This window comes from Oreochromis aureus, linkage group 6 (genome assembly GCF_013358895.1).
Source record: "Oreochromis aureus strain Israel breed Guangdong linkage group 6, ZZ_aureus, whole genome shotgun sequence".
Lineage (NCBI taxonomy): Eukaryota > Metazoa > Chordata > Actinopteri > Cichliformes > Cichlidae > Oreochromis > Oreochromis aureus.
The window spans coordinates 26,336,276-26,353,716 of NC_052947.1; the positions used below are offsets into that span (position 1 = coordinate 26,336,276).

The 17,441-nt window shown below is 40.0% G+C and overlaps 2 protein-coding genes across 2 annotated transcripts; both read right to left on the reverse strand.

Annotated features, from left to right (window-relative positions):
- Positions 1-1,301: 1,301 nt before the first annotated feature.
- On the reverse strand, positions 1,302-6,847 carry LOC120440461 (small ubiquitin-related modifier 2-like). Its single transcript, XM_039613025.1, has 4 exons — positions 6,824-6,847; positions 6,137-6,268; positions 5,124-5,195; positions 1,302-1,773 (listed from the first exon to the last, which is right to left on the reverse strand). Exons 1-4 carry the CDS (start codon positions 6,830-6,832, stop codon positions 1,708-1,710), a joined length of 279 nt encoding a protein of 92 aa, XP_039468959.1. The 5' UTR covers positions 6,833-6,847; the 3' UTR covers positions 1,302-1,707.
- A 4,713-nt stretch (positions 6,848-11,560) lies between these two features.
- On the reverse strand, positions 11,561-17,334 carry LOC116320574 (small ubiquitin-related modifier 2). The gene is made up of 4 exons (XM_031740205.2): positions 17,213-17,334; positions 16,178-16,309; positions 13,895-13,966; positions 11,561-12,092 (listed from the first exon to the last, which is right to left on the reverse strand). Exons 1-4 carry the CDS (start codon positions 17,231-17,233, stop codon positions 12,027-12,029), a joined length of 291 nt encoding a protein of 96 aa, XP_031596065.1. The 5' UTR covers positions 17,234-17,334; the 3' UTR covers positions 11,561-12,026.
- Between the last annotated feature and the right edge of the window lie 107 nt (positions 17,335-17,441).

Here is a 17,441-nt window from a genome sequence, read left to right on the forward strand (position 1 = left end):
GCCTTTTAAAGAACTTATTTTAACATTGCACTCAACAACAAACATATGCTTCCTAACAAAAGAACTTCCTTCAAGGGCCAAATTGCACATTTATATTTCTTCATGTCAACATACGGCCCGGGCAAGAGGCCCGTGAGCTGCAAGTTTGAGAGCCCTGGTCTAGACGAATAGGCATATGACTCAATACATGGGCCCAGAAAGGAATTGTCAGAAAAAGCAAAGAGGAAAAACACCAGCTGCTGGAACATTGGTCAGTCTGGTCTCAAGTGACTGCTCTATCTGTGCACCACCTAGTTTAATTACAAGAAAGCCTACGACACAATGCGTCACACATGGATATGAACAACACCTAAAACTATTTAAGCTCAACAAGACCCTAAGAACAAAACTAGAGGCCAACTTCTCGCCAATAGCACAATTGCAGGATGTACCAAGGAGAAGCTCTGTTGTCTATGTTTTTCACAGGTCTGAACCCTCTCAGCCATATCACTCTTAAGACTGGCTACAGATACAGAATTGAGCAAACGTATGTATGCCAGCATCGAATGAGACATCAATTACCCAGCAAGATCAACAGCAACATCATCTGAATGCTATTTGGACTGATTAAGTGCAGTCAGATGGTAAATAAAGAGAAGGAACCTAGTGAGAAGTGAAAGTGCTCCATTATTAGAAGGCAAGATTGAATATATTGGGGACAGTACTTTGGAATCCCCCAGTCAAACTGGAACCATAAAGAGGCCTGTGGGAAACCATCAAATACCTGCAGTGAGTAAGGCCAGTTCTGAGGAGTCAGCTGAATGGAAAGAACAAGATTTGCCTCCAGCAGACGGTAGGGACACCAAGGATCTATGTTCAGAAGAGTAGTTCTAGGAACAGCAAAGATGCTGCGCAAGAGTCTGAAGCTCCGAGGCCTCTGGTAGAGGACCTGAGCTTGAAGAATAAAGACAACAGCAGGGCAAGTGGGGACATGCATACGCACACACAGCTTATTACGTCATTCAAGAAATCATTGTCTAGAAACTGATTACTTTGAAAACTGACTACATATACACTTTATTGGCCATGTAATGATGGATAATTATGTCTTTGGCTTCTAAAAGTACTTACATCATGGCATTTCCTCTTACTGCATGGAAGCAATTACTGAGAAGTAAATTCAAACCAATAATTTTTAAATGACTGTAACTGTACCTGCAAACAGTGTTTTCAGATGTGTGAAAACACACGTACACACAGATTTGTAAAAAAAGAAAGAAAAGAAAAAAAGACTCAATTTATTCCAATAATACATTTTATAATAACAACAGATGTCAGTGAATTTAAAACACAGGGTTACATCAATCAAACCTCCATCTTTAATCAAAGCCTTTGTAAGTATAAAAGCAAAAGCAGGACCAAGCGTTCTCTCTTCCCAAATTAAAAACAAACAAAAAACTCAAACAAAAACAGTTTTTCACTTCTTCGGCACGTTAGACTGACTGCAGCCTACATATTGTCTGCACTGCGCTGTTCAGACATGTTAATATGTCACGTAACATGGCAGTGTAATCAAACTCAACACTAGCTGTGATGCTGCCTTTGAGTATTTTGTGTAAATATTCCACTGGATCGTATCAACACTGGTCATGAGCATTTGAAGACTGGGTATAACAAAGATGTTCAGGGATGAAAGGGGGAGGTAGGGATGTTCATAGGAAACAGTCTTTAAAGAGGCGAGCCTCCAGTTTGCTGTTGGAACACGTCGATTGTATCTTCATCCTCCATTTCTAGCTGCAAAAAAAAAAAAAAAAAGAAAGACAAGAAAACTTTTAAATATTAGAAGGAAGTACAAATGCTTTTAAAAGGAGGCCGTAGCCACCGTGATGCAACCCACTGGTATGTGAAAAGACTTGACAAACAAGTTATTACTCAGTGAGCTGCGGTATGAACCTCAGATCATACTTCTTTCTGAATGGACTTGATGTTTTAGGTTTGTTTCCCAAGCTCACAAACTCATCAAGAAAGTGAGGTCACAGAGGAAGTAAGCCAGGGCCATTTTCCCACACACATACAATCACAAGTTCTTCAACAAAAAGGATGGCCTGCCCTCTGGTGGCCATTAAAATATAAGGCACATCAATGCTGACTACACTTTTTCAAGACCTGAGGCCTGTAGAAATCCTGAAGCAGGATTTGTACCCATCTCATTTACTTCAGGGTTATTTGTTGATATATTCTGAAAGCTGTTCATTTCTTGCTGTTCTGGGCCCTGTTTCAGAAAGCCGGTTTAGAAAACTCAGAGTTAAAAATGATACTCAGGGTTGAGTAACCCCGAACTGTCCAACTCAGAATATTCGGTTTCAGAAAGGCTGATAACAATTAGTTCAATCAACCCGGAGTTGCTTTTAACCCCAAGTTAAGCGCCAGCATAAAGCCCTGATTAGTGGAGCACAGATTAAGCGAGTCACCATGGAGACAGAGGGAAAGAAGGCGCGGTCAATGTATTTCACAGCGCTTGAGGCCGAAATTCTGATGGCAGCATATGCCAATAACATGCAAATTTTATGGAAAAAAGTAACACAGCCTCAGCTGCAAAAGAAAGGGAGCATGCATGGCAAAACATAGCCGACAGAGTCAATGCGTGAGTGTTAATTTAAACATTGATCTAGGGATTTCCACCCATTTAACACGTTATTTTTTTATTACATTTCATTTTTTATTTTATACATTTTATTTTGTGATGTGATGTGAGCGCATGTGCAACCCAACAGGCCCCAAACGTTCCTGGCAGCAAGTAAAATGAAATATAAAAAATGTAGAGGAAGAGGGTCCAGCCACTTCTCCAACAAACCTTTCCTCAGTAAGATGTTCAGCACTGATTTACAACCAACCTAAGTAGGCATGTACTATGAATGTCAATGCTATTTTCTGTGTTTCAATAGCTCCCTGTAAAGCAGCTGTACAAGACCTGTTTGATCAAGAAAATAAAAAATGCTTTTTGGAACACTTCAAGCAGCAGAATGGAATGTGAGTGCCGTCTATACAGCCAATCACGCCTGGGAACCCTGAAAATAAATGTAAAATCTAAGTAGTAGTTCAAGTATCACCACATCATGAATTAAGTTTTGTTCATCCTGATACCTGCAATTTTGTGGAATCCTCTTTGATAAATCTTGTGGGTCTATGACCGGGGAACACCACAAACGGGTACAGGAGACGTTTCAGTGCAACTGTAACATTCCTGACTGCCCGACAGACGGTAGCCTTGGAAACGTGCTCAGCGTCACCAATATTATACAGAAAGCTCCCGCTTGCAAAAAAACCCAAGTGCAATACAAATAATATGTACAGAACTGAGAGAATGTCCGCGATGTGTCACATGAGCAATATAAGGCCTGAGGATGTTATTCAAATAAATTATGGATTGTGCTGAAAAACGGTAACGTTCACACAGAAAATCATCAGGAAATGATAAAATGTCCAAACGCGCTCTAATCACTCTCTCTCCGGCGGAGAGCTCTCATGGAGAATTTGGGCTTCAACATCTACTGGCTCTTCAAGGAAGGGGCATGCCATGTCTGACACTTCCTACAGTCAGGTTTCCGACAAAGAGGCGGAGAAGGTCAGGGTTAGTTGAAGTAAACCTGCTAGGGGGCAGGTTAGCTTCACGGACTGTGTCGTCATAGTAACTCACTCAGAATTAATCTAAACTTGCTTTGTGAAACCGAAAACCCAGAGTTTTCGTTAACTCAGGGTATACTTACTCAGAGTTTGCACTAAACCAGCTTTCTGAAACAGGGCCCTGGAGAAGGTTATACTCAAGATAAAGATAAACAGGTAGAAAACTGCCTACTGAGCAATCACTTTTCTGGAAAAGTATCATCACCATTCCTGGAAGATCCAAAAATATTTAATAGGATCTAAAGTTTTTGTCTTTCCCACCTGCTCTTGGGAAGCAGCTTAATTTCAGCTTTTTTCCCCCCACTTGTCAACTGCAAGTTCAAAAGACATGTTTTAGGAGCATTAATGTGCTCCTGAAACATAAGCACTTCTAAACATTAACTCAATGTAATAAAACAATTATAATCCATCATTTTGTCCTGTGTTTTGATAACAGACCTGTAATACCTGTGTGTAAACTTACACAGTAATTATTATTCTGTGATTAACCTCTTCAATTAGTTTTAAAATATCATAGCTTTTAATTAACCATATGCATGATTTGTCATATGTTTTTAATGTCACCCCTTTCATGTGAAGCTGCTTGTAGACAGGCTGCCAAACCCTGGGTTGATTTATCCAGTTGATATCAACCTTCATGTGAACTCTTAGGCTGACTGCCAAGGGTAGGGTGAGTGAAGCAGAGAGATCTGAGTATGTTGAACTTGCTTTGGAGTACAAGGTCTTGGTTGCTGTGTCTTTATATGCTTGGCAGTCTTAGTAGAGCAGCTGTGTGAAAGAACAATGTGTGGAGACATGGGCAGCTTTAATTTTTGTGTCCACAGCAGTTATGTGAATAACTATACTTAATGTATCAGAGTATTCTTGTTTCTTACCTGATTTATCACCCAGTGTTTGACATAATGTTTTCCTTTAAACATCATAGTAAAAAAAGATTATGTTCTGCACTGAAATAAAGGGGTACTGCAGATGCAACAAGGAGTTAGATCTGTTCATAACGGCTCTGTGCTTTTGAGTAAACCTCTATGCTTTTTCTGTATACAACAGTAAATATTATAATCTCTTTCTTGTTTTAGTTGTAGTACAGTTGTAATGCAGAATTATTGCTTCTTTGAGTTCATGAAAGTAAATGGTATATGCTGGAAACATATCAGCTGAAATGCAATCTCGGGACTGCAAAAACAAACAAAAAACCTAAACCAAAACAAACAAGGATCATGTTGGCCTGACCTATATTAGCTATGTGGTAATCCATGACTTTACTGGAATGCCCCAAACAGCTGACTGGTTTGTGGATTTTGAGTACTGTAACATAATGCATTGAGTTCACATGTAACTACTAATATGAGGTGTAAGAGCCAAAGTAGCAAGACTATGAGGGCCAAGGTTTATTCAGCCGTAGTTCACAATAACGAAAAGTGATTCCAAAAGTGCACAAGAACAAGAGCATGTAGACTTACCTGAGAAGGTGTGTCTGTTTCATTGATGGGCTGACCGTCAAATCGAAATCGTATTTGCCTCATTGACAGCCCCTGAGTGGAAAAACAAAATGTTTACTTTTAAACTTCACAAGGTATTTTTGTGACCTCGGGTTTAAAACACCGACTGTGAATTGCAATGACTCCTGTTTCAGGAAAACCATCTCTCCCTACTGACTGCTTAACCAAAAAACCCCTTCAAAATTTGATGGAAATAAAAAGGGTGGGACAAAAGGAAATTATGTGGTTAAACTTGCTCCAAGACCATTAGAACCGTAACAGACTGTCTAAAATTAAATAATACAATATATTACAAAGTTACATACATGAGAAATAGCTCTAACGTATACAAATAACACAATTTCTAAACATGCAGAATATTGTAAAGATTAAATATATATGATTGACATTTTAGTTTTAACTGCAAAACTTTGTTATTTTCACTATAGCGGATGTGCAAAATGGTGTAACTGTCTCACTGTGTGCTGTGCATTAGATGGGGGAGGACTGATGTTGCACACCTAATATGTCTACAGTAGAACTGAGGTGTTTTTAAGACTCTTAACTTCCAGATAAATTTAAGGTTGTGTGGATTCTGCCAAACTTTTCCGGGTACCATGTGAGTAATGACAAAATGAAAACAAAGATTTGCTTCTTTAGGATCAAACCAAAAACTCTGCATATAGTTAAAGCAACAAAAAGCCTTGTTACCATGGTTAACAGATGTTTGCATTACCCTTATATTTTAGGCCATCTGATATACAGAAACATATTCTAAGCATAAGTAAATTAAGCAAATTAAATTTTTTTGGAAGGTTTACATTGTTGGATGTTTGGATGTCCAAATATACCCCCCCCCCATTTCTGATTTGGCAAGAACCATGTATTTTTAAATGTCAATTTCTTGGTCTCTTGTTTATGAATGATCAATTTCAGATGACCAGCAATACACTTAAAGACACTTATAAAAAAAGTTAATTGTGTCCCAGTCTCACCTGCCGTTCACAATAAGCTTTCATCAGTTTGCTGAGAGGAGTGTGCCTTTTGATCTTAAACTGCACCACTGAGCCATCCTGTCCTGCCACCTTCAGGTTGATGTGCTCGTTGTTCTCCGTCTTTACTCCCTCCTAAGACAGAAAACAAGTTCATAGAAAGTCACACTATTTAGAAAAAAGGGGGAGGTGTGACGATTTACAAGAAACTGCGCCCGCCATTACAAATTCCGAGTCATAGGTGTCTTGCATATCTCAGCGATACCTCATTGTCTTCAAACAAAAGTTAAGTTCACAATATGTGCGTGGATTTACGTTTTTTGTTTGTTTGTTTTATCCTCCGCGACAACTGCCTGCCTGATGTGCGTAGAGCTGAAGACTAGCGTGGGTACCGAGAGCAATGAGGACTGGATTTACAACTTCAGCGTTAGCATTAGCTGTAGGCAACTCAAGCAACAATGGCCTTCAATACAACAAGATGCACTGCGGCCTAGCAAAGATTCAAATTATTCCACTTGTGCTATTAACAAAACCCTTATCTCTTTACCCAGGCTTATGGCTGGCGAGTCAGTACAACGCAACCCTTTATTTAAAATCTAAGATTCGTTTGCACATTACGACTTTTGCTCAAAAGGTTCCTTTTTGTACCGTTTATGTTACAAAAGGTGGTCGTCTTTCAGCCTTTCTTACCTTGGCCATGTCTCCGAGTATTGCACACCTTGTGCTTTTGGGCACTCCAGTGATGTTGCAGCTCTGAAATATGGCCAAACTGGTGGCAAGTGGCATCTTGGCAGCTGCACGCTTGACTTTTCTCAGTTCATGGGCAGTTATTTTGCGCCTTGGTTTGTCCACACGCTTCTTACGACCCTGTTGACTATTTTGAATGAAACGCTTGATTGTTCGATGATCACGCTTCAGAAGCTTTGCAATTTTAAGACTGCTGCATCCCTCTGCAAGATACCTCACTATTTTTGACTTTTCTGAGCCTGTCAAGTCCTTCTTTTGACCCATTTTGCCAAAGGAAAGGAAGTTGCCTAATAATTATGCACACCTGATATAGGGTGTTGATGTCATTAGACCACACCCCTTCTCATTACAGAGATGCACATCACCTAATATGCTTAATTGGTAGTAGGCTTTTGAGCCTATACAGTTTGGAGTAAGACAACATGCATGAAGAGGATGATGTGGACAAAATACTCTTTTGCCTAATAATTCTGCACTCCCTGTAATTATATTGCACAGTTAGGATATGCACATTTCTCACATGAAGTGAGGTAGTGTGGGATTATTATTGCACGTTGTTCAGTGTTTTTTGTTTGCCATCAGTCTGACTGTGGAGGGGAATAAGCTATTGAAAAACCTTGTTCTGTGAGTGATGATGCTGTCCGCTCTGCTGTGTCTTAGGTTGTATGTGCAGTTCTTGTGTCTGAGCAGAGAGTGAGCTGAATGGAGTGGGTCGCTGATAATTCCATCTGCTCTTTTCCCTGGTTCAGGCTAGCTCTCCCGAGCAGCCTAATGACATAGAGCATTTGCTGTTCTTTTCTCATTGTGGCTGTGGTGTTAAGAGTCCAGCTCAGGTCTGTGACCTGCAGTCCCAGGAATCCGTGGCTTTTGGCCCTTTCCATCTCAGTACCTTTGATGATAAGAGGCTGCCGAGGGGGAGGATTTTTCCTGAAGTCCAGTATCATTTCTTTGGTCTTCTCTGTGTTAAGGATGAGGCCATTCTCCTCTCTGTAGACAAGAGTGTTGTTTACCAGGGTCCTGTACCCATGCCCCCCTTGATAAACCGTAGGATGGCGGTCTCATCATCGTATTTAATGACAAAGATGTAATCCTGGGTGGAGACACAGTCATTAGTACACAGGGTGGAGAGTCTGGGGCTGAGGCAACAGCCCCGTGAGGATCCTGTGCTGATTGTGAGCTCAGCAGACACCTGTCCTCCCATTCTCACCACCTGTAGTCTATCTGTCAGGAAATCCAGAGTCCAGTTGCACTTGGGAGTTGTATGCCGAGGTACAGTTGCTTGCAAAAGTATTCGGCCCCCTTGAACTTTTCCACATTTTGTCATATTACAGCCACAAACATGAATCAATTTTATTGGAATTCCACGTGAAAGACCAATACAAAGTGGTGTACACGTGAGAAGTGGAACGAAAATCATACATGATTCCAAACAGTTTTTACAAATAAATAACTGAAAAGTGGGGTGTGTGTAATTATTCAGCCCCCTTTGGTCTGAGTGCAGTCAGTTGCCCATAGACATTACCTGATGAGTGCTAATGACTAAATAGAGTGCACCTGTGTGTAATCTAATGTCAGTAAAAATACAGCTGCCCTGTGACGGCCTCAGAGGTTGTCTAAGAGAATACTGGGAGCAACAACACCATGAAGTCCAAAGAATACACCAGACAAGTCAGGGATAAAGTTATTGAGAAATTTAAAGCAGGCTTAGGCTACAAAAAGATTTCCCAAGCCTTGAACATCCCACGGGGCACTGTTCAAGCGATCATTCAGAAATGGAAGGAGTATGGCACAACTGTAAACCTACCAAGACAAGGCCATCCACCTAAACTCACAGGCCGAACAAGGAGAGCGCTGATCAGAAATGCAGCCAAGAGGCCCATGGTGACTCTGGACGAGCTGCAGAGATCTACAGCTCAGGTGGGGGAATCTGTCCATAGGACAACTATTAGTCGTGCACTGCACAAAGTTGGCCTTTATGGAAGAGTGGCAAGAAGAAAACCATTGTTAACAGAAAACCATAAGAAGTCCCGTTTGCAGTTTGCCACAAGCCATGTGGGGGACACAGCAAACATGTGGAAGAAGGTGCTCTGGTCAGATGAGACCAAAATGGAACTTTTTGGCCAAAATGCAAAACGCTGTGTGGCGGAAAACTACCACTGCACATCACACTGAACACACCATCCCCACTGTCAAATATGGTGGTGGCAGCATCATACTCTGGGGGTGCTTCTCTTCAGCAGGGACAGGGAAGCTGGTCAGAGTTGATGGGAAGATGGATGGAGCCAAATACAGGGCAATCTTGGAAGAAAACCTCTTGGAGTCTGCAAAAAACTTGAGACTGGGGCGGAGGTTCACCTTCCAGCAGGACAACGACCCTAAACATAAAGCCAGGGCAACAATGGAATGGTTTCAAACAAAACATATCCATGTGTTAGAATGGCCCAGTCAAAGTCCAGATCTAAATCCAATCCAGAATCTGTGGCAAGATCTGAAAACTGCTGTTCACAAACGTTGTCCATCTAATCTGACTGAGCTGGAGCTGTTTTGCAAAGAATGGGCAAGAATTTCAGTCTCTAGATGTGCAAAGCTGGTAGAGACATACCCTAAAAGACTGGCAGCTGTAATTGCAGCAAAAGGTGGTTCTACAAAGTATTGACTCAGGGGGCTGAATAATTACGCACACCCCACTTTTCAGTTATTTATTTGTAAAAACTGTTTGGAATCATGTATGATTTTCGTTCCACTTCTCACGTGTACACCACTTTGTATTGGTCTTTCACGCGGAATTCCAGTAACATTGATTAATGTTTGTGGCTGTAATGTGACAAAATGTGGAAAAGTTCAAGGGGGCCGAATACTTTTGCAAGCCACTGTAGTGAGTGAAAAAAGTGACTGAAGAAGAAATAGTCAATGCATCATGGGAATCCTCCAGCAGCCTACGCCTGTTGCAGCATAACTAAGGGAGGATTCAGGGTCACCTGATCCAGCCCTAACTTTATGCTTTAGCCAAAAGAAAAGTTTTAAGCCTAATCTTAAAAGTAGAGATAGCATGTGCCTCCCAAATCCAAACTGGAAGTTGGTTCCACAGAAGAGGGGCCTGAAAACTGAAGGCTTTGCCTCCCATTTTACTTTTAAATACTCTAGGAACAACAAGTAAGCGTTTTGTTTTTTGAAATTTCAACTATTATATAACTGGCAAAAGTGCAAACCAAATTGGTACAGTCTTTCTGGCCAGACACGTGGCAGCACTTGTGCTACAATTTAGTTTGTATTTAACAAAATAAAAATGCAGACATAAGTGTACACATTAGTTTTTGATTGCTAGTGAAAATGGTTTTCTTTACAAATAACTCTCTCGCTGAACTAACGCACCCAAACCCTAAACATGTTTGTACTCTCTGCTCATAATGCCTTCATAATTAAATGTTTTGCCTTTTAAAAAACTTATTTTAACATTGCACTCAACAACAAACATATGCTTCCTAACAAAAAAAGTAACTTCAAGGGCCAAATTGCACATTTATATTTCTTCATGTCAACATACGGGCTGCAAGAGGCCCGTGAGCTGCAAGTTTGAGACCCCTGGTCTAGACGAATAGGCATATGACTCAATACATGGGCCCAGAAAGGAATTGTCAGAAAAAGCAAAGAGGAAAAACACCAGCTGCTGGAACATTGGTCAGTCTGGTCTCAAGTGACTGCTCTATCTGTGCACCACCTAGTTTAATTACAAGAAAGCCTACGACACAATGCGTCACACATGGATATGAACAACACCTAAAACTATTTAAGCTCAACAAGACCCTAAGAACAAAACTAGAGGCCAACTTCTCGCCAATAGCACAATTGCAGGATGTACCAAGGAGAAGCTCTGTTGTCTATGTTTTTCACAGGTCTGAACCCTCTCAGCCATATCACTCTTAAGACTGGCTACAGATACAGAATTGAGCAAACGTATGTATGCCAGCATCGAATGAGACATCAATTACCCAGCAAGATCAACAGCAACATCATCTGAATGCTATTTGGACTGATTAAGTGCAGTCAGATGGTAAATAAAGAGAAGGAACCTAGTGAGAAGTGAAAGTGCTCCATTATTAGAAGGCAAGATTGAATATATTGGGGACAGTACTTTGGAATCCCCCAGTCAAACTGGAACCATAAAGAGGCCTGTGGGAAACCATCAAATACCTGCAGTGAGTAAGGCCAGTTCTGAGGAGTCAGCTGAATGGAAAGAACAAGATTTGCCTCCAGCAGACGGTAGGGACACCAAGGATCTATGTTCAGAAGAGTGTAGTTCTAGGAACAGCAAAGATGCTGCGCAAGAGTCTGAAGCTCCGAGGCCTCTGGTAGAGGACCTGAGCTTGAATAAAGACAACAGCAGGGCAAGTGGGGACATGCATACGCACACACAGCTTATTACGTCATTCAAGAAATCATTGTCTAGAAACTGATTACTTTGAAAACTGACTACATATACACTTTATTGGCCATGTAATGATGGATAATTATGTCTTTGGCTTCTAAAAGTACTTACATCATGGCATTTCCTCTTACTGCATGGAAGCAATTACTGAGAAGTAAATTCAAACCAATAATTTTTAAATGACTGTAACTGTACCTGCAAACAGTGTTTTCAGATGTGACGAAAACACACGTACACACAGATTTGTAAAAAAAGAAAGAAAGAAAAAAAAGACTCAATTTATTCCAATAATACATTTTTATAATAACAACAGATGTCAGTGAATTTAAAACACAGGGTTACATCAATCAAACCTCCATCTTTAATCAAAGCCTTTGTAAGTATAAAAGCAAAAGCAGGACCAAGCGTTCTCTCTTCCCAAATTAAAACAAAAAACAAACAAACAAAAAACTCAAACAAAAACAGTTTTTCACTTCTTCGGCACGTTAGACTGACTGCAGCCTACATATTGTCTGCACTGCGCTGTTCAGACATGTTAATATGTCACGTAACATGGCAGTGTAATCAAACTCAACACTAGCTGTGATGCTGCCTTTGAGTATTTTGTGTAAATATTCCACTGGATCGTATCAACACTGGTCATGAGCATTTGAAGACTGGGTATAACAAAGATGTTCAGGGATGAAAGGGGGAGGTAGGGATGTTCATAGGAAACAGTCTTTAAAGAGGCGAGCCTCCAGTTTGCTGTTGGAACACGTCGATTGTATCTTCATCCTCCATTTCTAGCTGCAAAAAAAAGAAAGACAAGAAAACTTTTTAAATATTAGAAGGAAGTACAAATGCTTTAAAAGGAGGCCGTAGCCACCGTGATGCAACCCACTGGTATGTGAAAAGACTTGACAAACAAGTTATTACTCAGTGAGCTGTAGTATGAACCTCAGATCATACTTCTTTCTGAATGGACTTGATGTTTTAGGTTTGTTTCCCAAGCTCACAAACTCATCAAGAAAGTGAGGTCACAGAGGAAGTAAGCCAGGGGCCATTTTCCCACACACATACAATCACAAGTTCTTCAACAAAAGGATGGCCTGCCCTCTGGTGGCCATTAAAATATAAGGCACATCAATGCTGACTACACTTTTTCAAGACCTGAGGCCTGTAGAAATCCTGAAGCAGGATTTGTACCAGTCTCATTTACTTCAGGGTTATTTGTTGATATATTCTGAAAGCTGTTCATTTCTTGCTGTTCTGGAGAAGGTTATACTCAAGATAAACAGGTAGAAAACTGCCTACTGAGCAATCACTTTTCTGGAAAAGTATCATCACCATTCCTGGAAGATCCAAAAATATTTAATAGGATCTAAAGTTTTTTGTCTTTCCCACCTGCTCTTGGGAAGCAGCTTAATTTCAGCTTTTTTCCCCACTTGTCAACTGCAAGTTCAAATGACATGTTTTAGGAGCATTAATGTGCTCCTAAACATAAGCACTTCTAAACATTAACTCAATGTAATAAAACAATTATAATCCATCATTTTGTCCTGTGTTTTGATAACAGACCTGTAATACCTGTGTGTAAACTTACACAGTAGTTATTATTCTGTGCTTAACCTCTTTAATTTCTTTTAAAATATCATAGCTTTTAATTAACCATATGCATGATTTGTCATATGTTTTTAATGTCACCCCTTTCATGTGAAGCTGCTTGTAGACAGGCTGCCAAACCCTGGGTTGATTTATCCAGTTGATATCAACCTTCATGTGAACTCTTAGGCTGACTGCCAAGGGTAGGGTGAGTGAAACAGAGATCTGAGTATGTTGAACTTGCTTTGGAGTACAAGGTCTTGGTTGCTGTGTATTTATATGGTTGGCAGTCTTAGTAGAGCAGCTGTGTGAAACACAACAATTTATGTGTGGAGACATGGGTGGCTTTAATTTTTGTGTCCACAGCAGTTATGTGAATAACTATACTTAATGTATCAGAGTATTCTTGTTTCTTACCTGATTTATCACCCAGTGTTTGACATAATGTTTTCCTTTAAACATCATAGTAAAAAAAGATTATGTTCTGCACTGAAATAAAGGGGTACTGCAGATGCAACAAGGAGTTAGATCTGTTCATAATGGCTCTGTGCTTTTGAGTAAACCTCTATGCTTTTTCTGTATACAACAGTAAGTATTATAATCTCTTTCTCGTTTTAGTTGTAGTACAGTTGTAATGCAGAATTATTGCTTCTTTGAGTTCATGAAAGTAAATGGTATATGCTGGAAACATATCAGCTGAAATGCAATCTCGGGACTGCAAAAACAAACAAAAAACCTAAACCAAACCAAACCAAACAAGGATCATGTTGGCCTGACCTATATTAGCTATGTGGTAATCCATGACTTTACTGGAATGCCCCAAACAGCTGACTGGTTTGTGGATTTTGAGTACTGTAACATAATGCATTGAGTTCACATGTAACAACTAATATGAGATGTAAGAGCCAAAGTAGCAAGACTATGAGGGCCAAGGTTTATTCAGCCGTAGTTCACAATAACGAAAAGTGATTCCAAAAGTGCACAAGAACAAGAGCATGTAGACTTACCTGAGAAGGTGTGTCTGTTTCATTGATGGGCTGACCGTCAAATCGAAATCGTATTTGCCTCATTGACAGCCCCTGAGTGGAAAAACAAATGTTTACTTTTAAACTTCACAAGGTATTTTTGTGACCTCGGGTTTAAAACATCGGCTGTGAATTGCAATGACTCCTGTTTCAGGAAAACCATCTCTCCCTACTGACTGCTTAACCAAAAAACCCCTTCAAAATTTGATGGAAATACAAATAACAAATAACTAGAGATGGACCGATCCGATATTACGTATCGGTATCGGTCCGATACTGACCTAAATTACTGGATCGGATATCGGCGAAAAATAAAAAATGTACTCCGATCCATTAAATATCAAAAAGCATCTCACAAAACTTGCGACACGGCGTAACTCGGCTCATAACCGTAGCACGTTGCAGCAGTTTGCCTCATGTGATAGAGTGGCTGTGTGTATTTGTAGCCTCACTACCAAACCAGCATTTCATCTCCGAGGAAGTGATCCCAGAGAGAAGTAAAACAAGTGTGTAAGTTCATCTCTGAATGTTTGTAAAGCGTTCCCATGTTAAGCTTAACAACCGATATATGGAGCGACTGCCTCTCTCTCCCTCACCTTCCTGCCACTACTTCAATCGTGAAACTGCTTAACGATCAGCTGATCGGCTTTTCTGTCAGAGAGTCCGTCTCTCTTCTTTGTTTTTGGCCCACTTCTCACCAGAAAGAGGAAACCAGCGGCTGAACAACAGCAGCACGTTTAAGCTTGATAAGCTGTTGTTAGAATTTATTTAATATTACTTTCTACACCAGGATCCTTTTCACGTAGCTGACGGCTGGTAACTGTGCAGGGGCGGATCTAGCAAAGTGCAGCCAGGGGGCCGATGGGCATGAACAGGAAAAGGGGGCACAAAGACATACTTTTCTTTCTTATTCTCATTTAAAATATGTAGCTTTTAATAAATAATTATCTGAATCTTACACCCAAAGTTTTAATCTGATGTAAAATGTATAGAAGTCCATTACTATATATAGTAACTCTTAAGTCTATATACCCTAGTAAGCTATAGTACTTTTTCCTTTGGGAAGGTACCGTCTGTGAATTCTGCAATTCTGTTGAAGAAAGATGTTGAATCTATTTAATTATTCTTGAAAAATAATTTATTTCTGTGCATTTTTTTTCACCCTGCATCAAATTAAAGTTGATTACATCGATTAAGCATCATGAGGTGGAGGGTGGGTGGTTCCCTATTTTTTTGTTTTTTTGCTGGGAGTTGGCAACCCTATTAGTTAGGTTGCTTAATATTTCTGCTAAGTACTCTTTAAAATACCAGAATAGGGAGGATGGAGTAGGTTTAAGTTAGGTTTTAAGTTAGGTAAGGTTTATTAGATTGATCAGTGTTGCTGAACTATGAAATATTTTGGGTGCAGTGTATTTTTTACACACAGGTATAACAGAATAGCTTTAGTGTTGTTGTTTATTTAAACTTGAGTATGAACTTATACAAAATGCAGCAAGATATTAAAAACACAGTTTTATTGATTAAAAAACACAATATCGGATTCATATCGGTATCGGCAGATATCCAAATGTATGATATCGGTATCGGTATCGGACATAAAAAAGTGGTATCGTGCCATCTCTACAAATAACACAATTTATAAACATCCAGAATATTGTAAAGATTAAATATATATGATTGACATTTTAGTTTTAACTGCAAAACTTTGTTATTTTCACTATAGCAGATGTGCAAAATGGTGTAACTGTCTCACTGTGTGCTGTGCATTAGATGGGGGAGGACTGATGTTGCACACCTAATATGTCTACAGTAGAACTGAGGTGTTTTTAAGACTCTTAACTTCCAGATAAATTTAAGGTTGTGTGGATTCCGCCAAACTTTTCCGGGTACCATGTGAGTAATGACAAAATGAAAACAAAGATTTGCTTCTTTAGGGTCAAACCAAAAACTCTGCATATAGTTAAAGCAAAAAAAGCCTTGTTACCATAGTTAACAGATGTTTGCATTACCCTTCTATTTTAGGCCATCTGATATACAGAAACATATTCTAAGCATAAGTAAATTAAGCAAATTAATGTTTTTTGGAAGGTTTACCTTGTTGGATGTCCAAATATACCCCCCCCCCCCCCATTTCTGATTTGGCAAGAACCATGTATTTTTAAATGTCAATTTCTTGGTCTCTTGTTTATGAATGATCAATTTCAGATGACCAGCAATACACTTAAAGACACTTATAAAAAAAAGTTAATTGTGTCCCAGTCTCACCTGCCGTTCACAATAAGCTTTCATCAGTTTGCTGAGAGGAGTGTGCCTTTTGATCTTAAACTGCACCACTGAGCCATCCTGTCCTGCCACCTTCAGGTTGATGTGCTCGTTGTTCTCCGTCTTTACTCCCTCCTAAGACAGAAAACAAGTTCATAGAAAGTCACACTATTTAGAAAAAAGGGGAGGTGTGACGATTTACAAGAAACTGCGCCCGCCATTACAAATTCCGAGTCATAGGTGTCTTGCATATCTCAGCGATACCTCATTGTCTTCAAACAAAAGTTAAGTTCACAATATGTGCGTGGATTTACGTTTTTTGTTTGTTTGTTTTATCCTCCGCGACAACTGCCTGCCTGATGTGCGTAGAGCTGAAGACTAGCGTGGGTACCGAGAGCAATGAGGACTGGATTTACAACTTCAACGTTAGCATTAGCTGTAGGCAACTCAAGCAACAATGGCCTTCAATACAACAAGATGCACTGCGGCCTAGCAAAGATTCAAATTATTCCACTTGTGCTATTAACAAAACCCTTATCTCTTTACCCAGGCTTATGGCTGGCGAGTCAGTACAACGGAACCCTTTATTTAAAATCTAAGATTCGTTTGCACATTACGACTTTTGCTCAAAAGGTTCCTTTTTGTACCGTTTATGTTGCTCTGTTCTGTCTCAGCGTTAACTCACTTTTCTTGAACTGGTGCTTAATCTAGTCGGGTATGGGATAACTAGATTATTTCCCATTACATGTGCATTAGTCATACAGATGGCAAAATTTTAAAGGTGCCGATTAGAAATTATTTTACAGAAAATATTGATATTTTCTTTATTTCACCAATGGATCGGGTCGGTTAGCCACGTTAGCTTATTATGCTAACTTAACCCGCTAGCTTCCTAGCAAACACCGTAAAGTTAGCGCATGTTTGAAGCGGTTTTTGGAGTTATACGATTCGAAGTAATTGTACGAACTGCTTTCCATCAGTTTACCGTGTACATTCAACTTTGTATGGGCTCTGATGCATTTAAAGTCCAATCCTCACCTTGGGCTTTCCATCTGCCATGGCTGCTGCTGCTGAGGACTGTCTGCCTGCGTCTCGCCTGTTCTGCTACTGCTGCGACTGCGCAGTCTAGCGCGCCACTTTGCGTCGGCTGCAGTGAGCGAAGAGCCCGCGTTTGACTTAACAGCAATATAGTTCATGGCTCCAGTATCGTCAAGTTAATAACAATTATTAAGCGAAGTTTAGATACATATAATCTGGGAGTAGAAGC

Coding starts and splice junctions, on each gene's coding strand:
- LOC120440461 (XM_039613025.1), bottom strand. Junction 5,196..6,136: donor AAGCTTATTGTGAACGGCAG/GTGAGACTGGGA, acceptor TTTTCCACTCAG/GGGCTGTCAATGAGGCAAAT. Junction 1,774..5,123: donor AAACAGACACACCTTCTCAG/GTAAGTCTACAT, acceptor TTTTTTTTGCAG/CTAGAAATGGAGGATGAAGA.
- LOC116320574 (XM_031740205.2), bottom strand. CDS start 17,233: ATGGCAGATGGAAAGCCCAAG. Junction 13,967..16,177: donor AAGCTTATTGTGAACGGCAG/GTGAGACTGGGA, acceptor TTTTCCACTCAG/GGGCTGTCAATGAGGCAAAT. Junction 12,093..13,894: donor AAACAGACACACCTTCTCAG/GTAAGTCTACAT, acceptor TTTTTTTTGCAG/CTAGAAATGGAGGATGAAGA.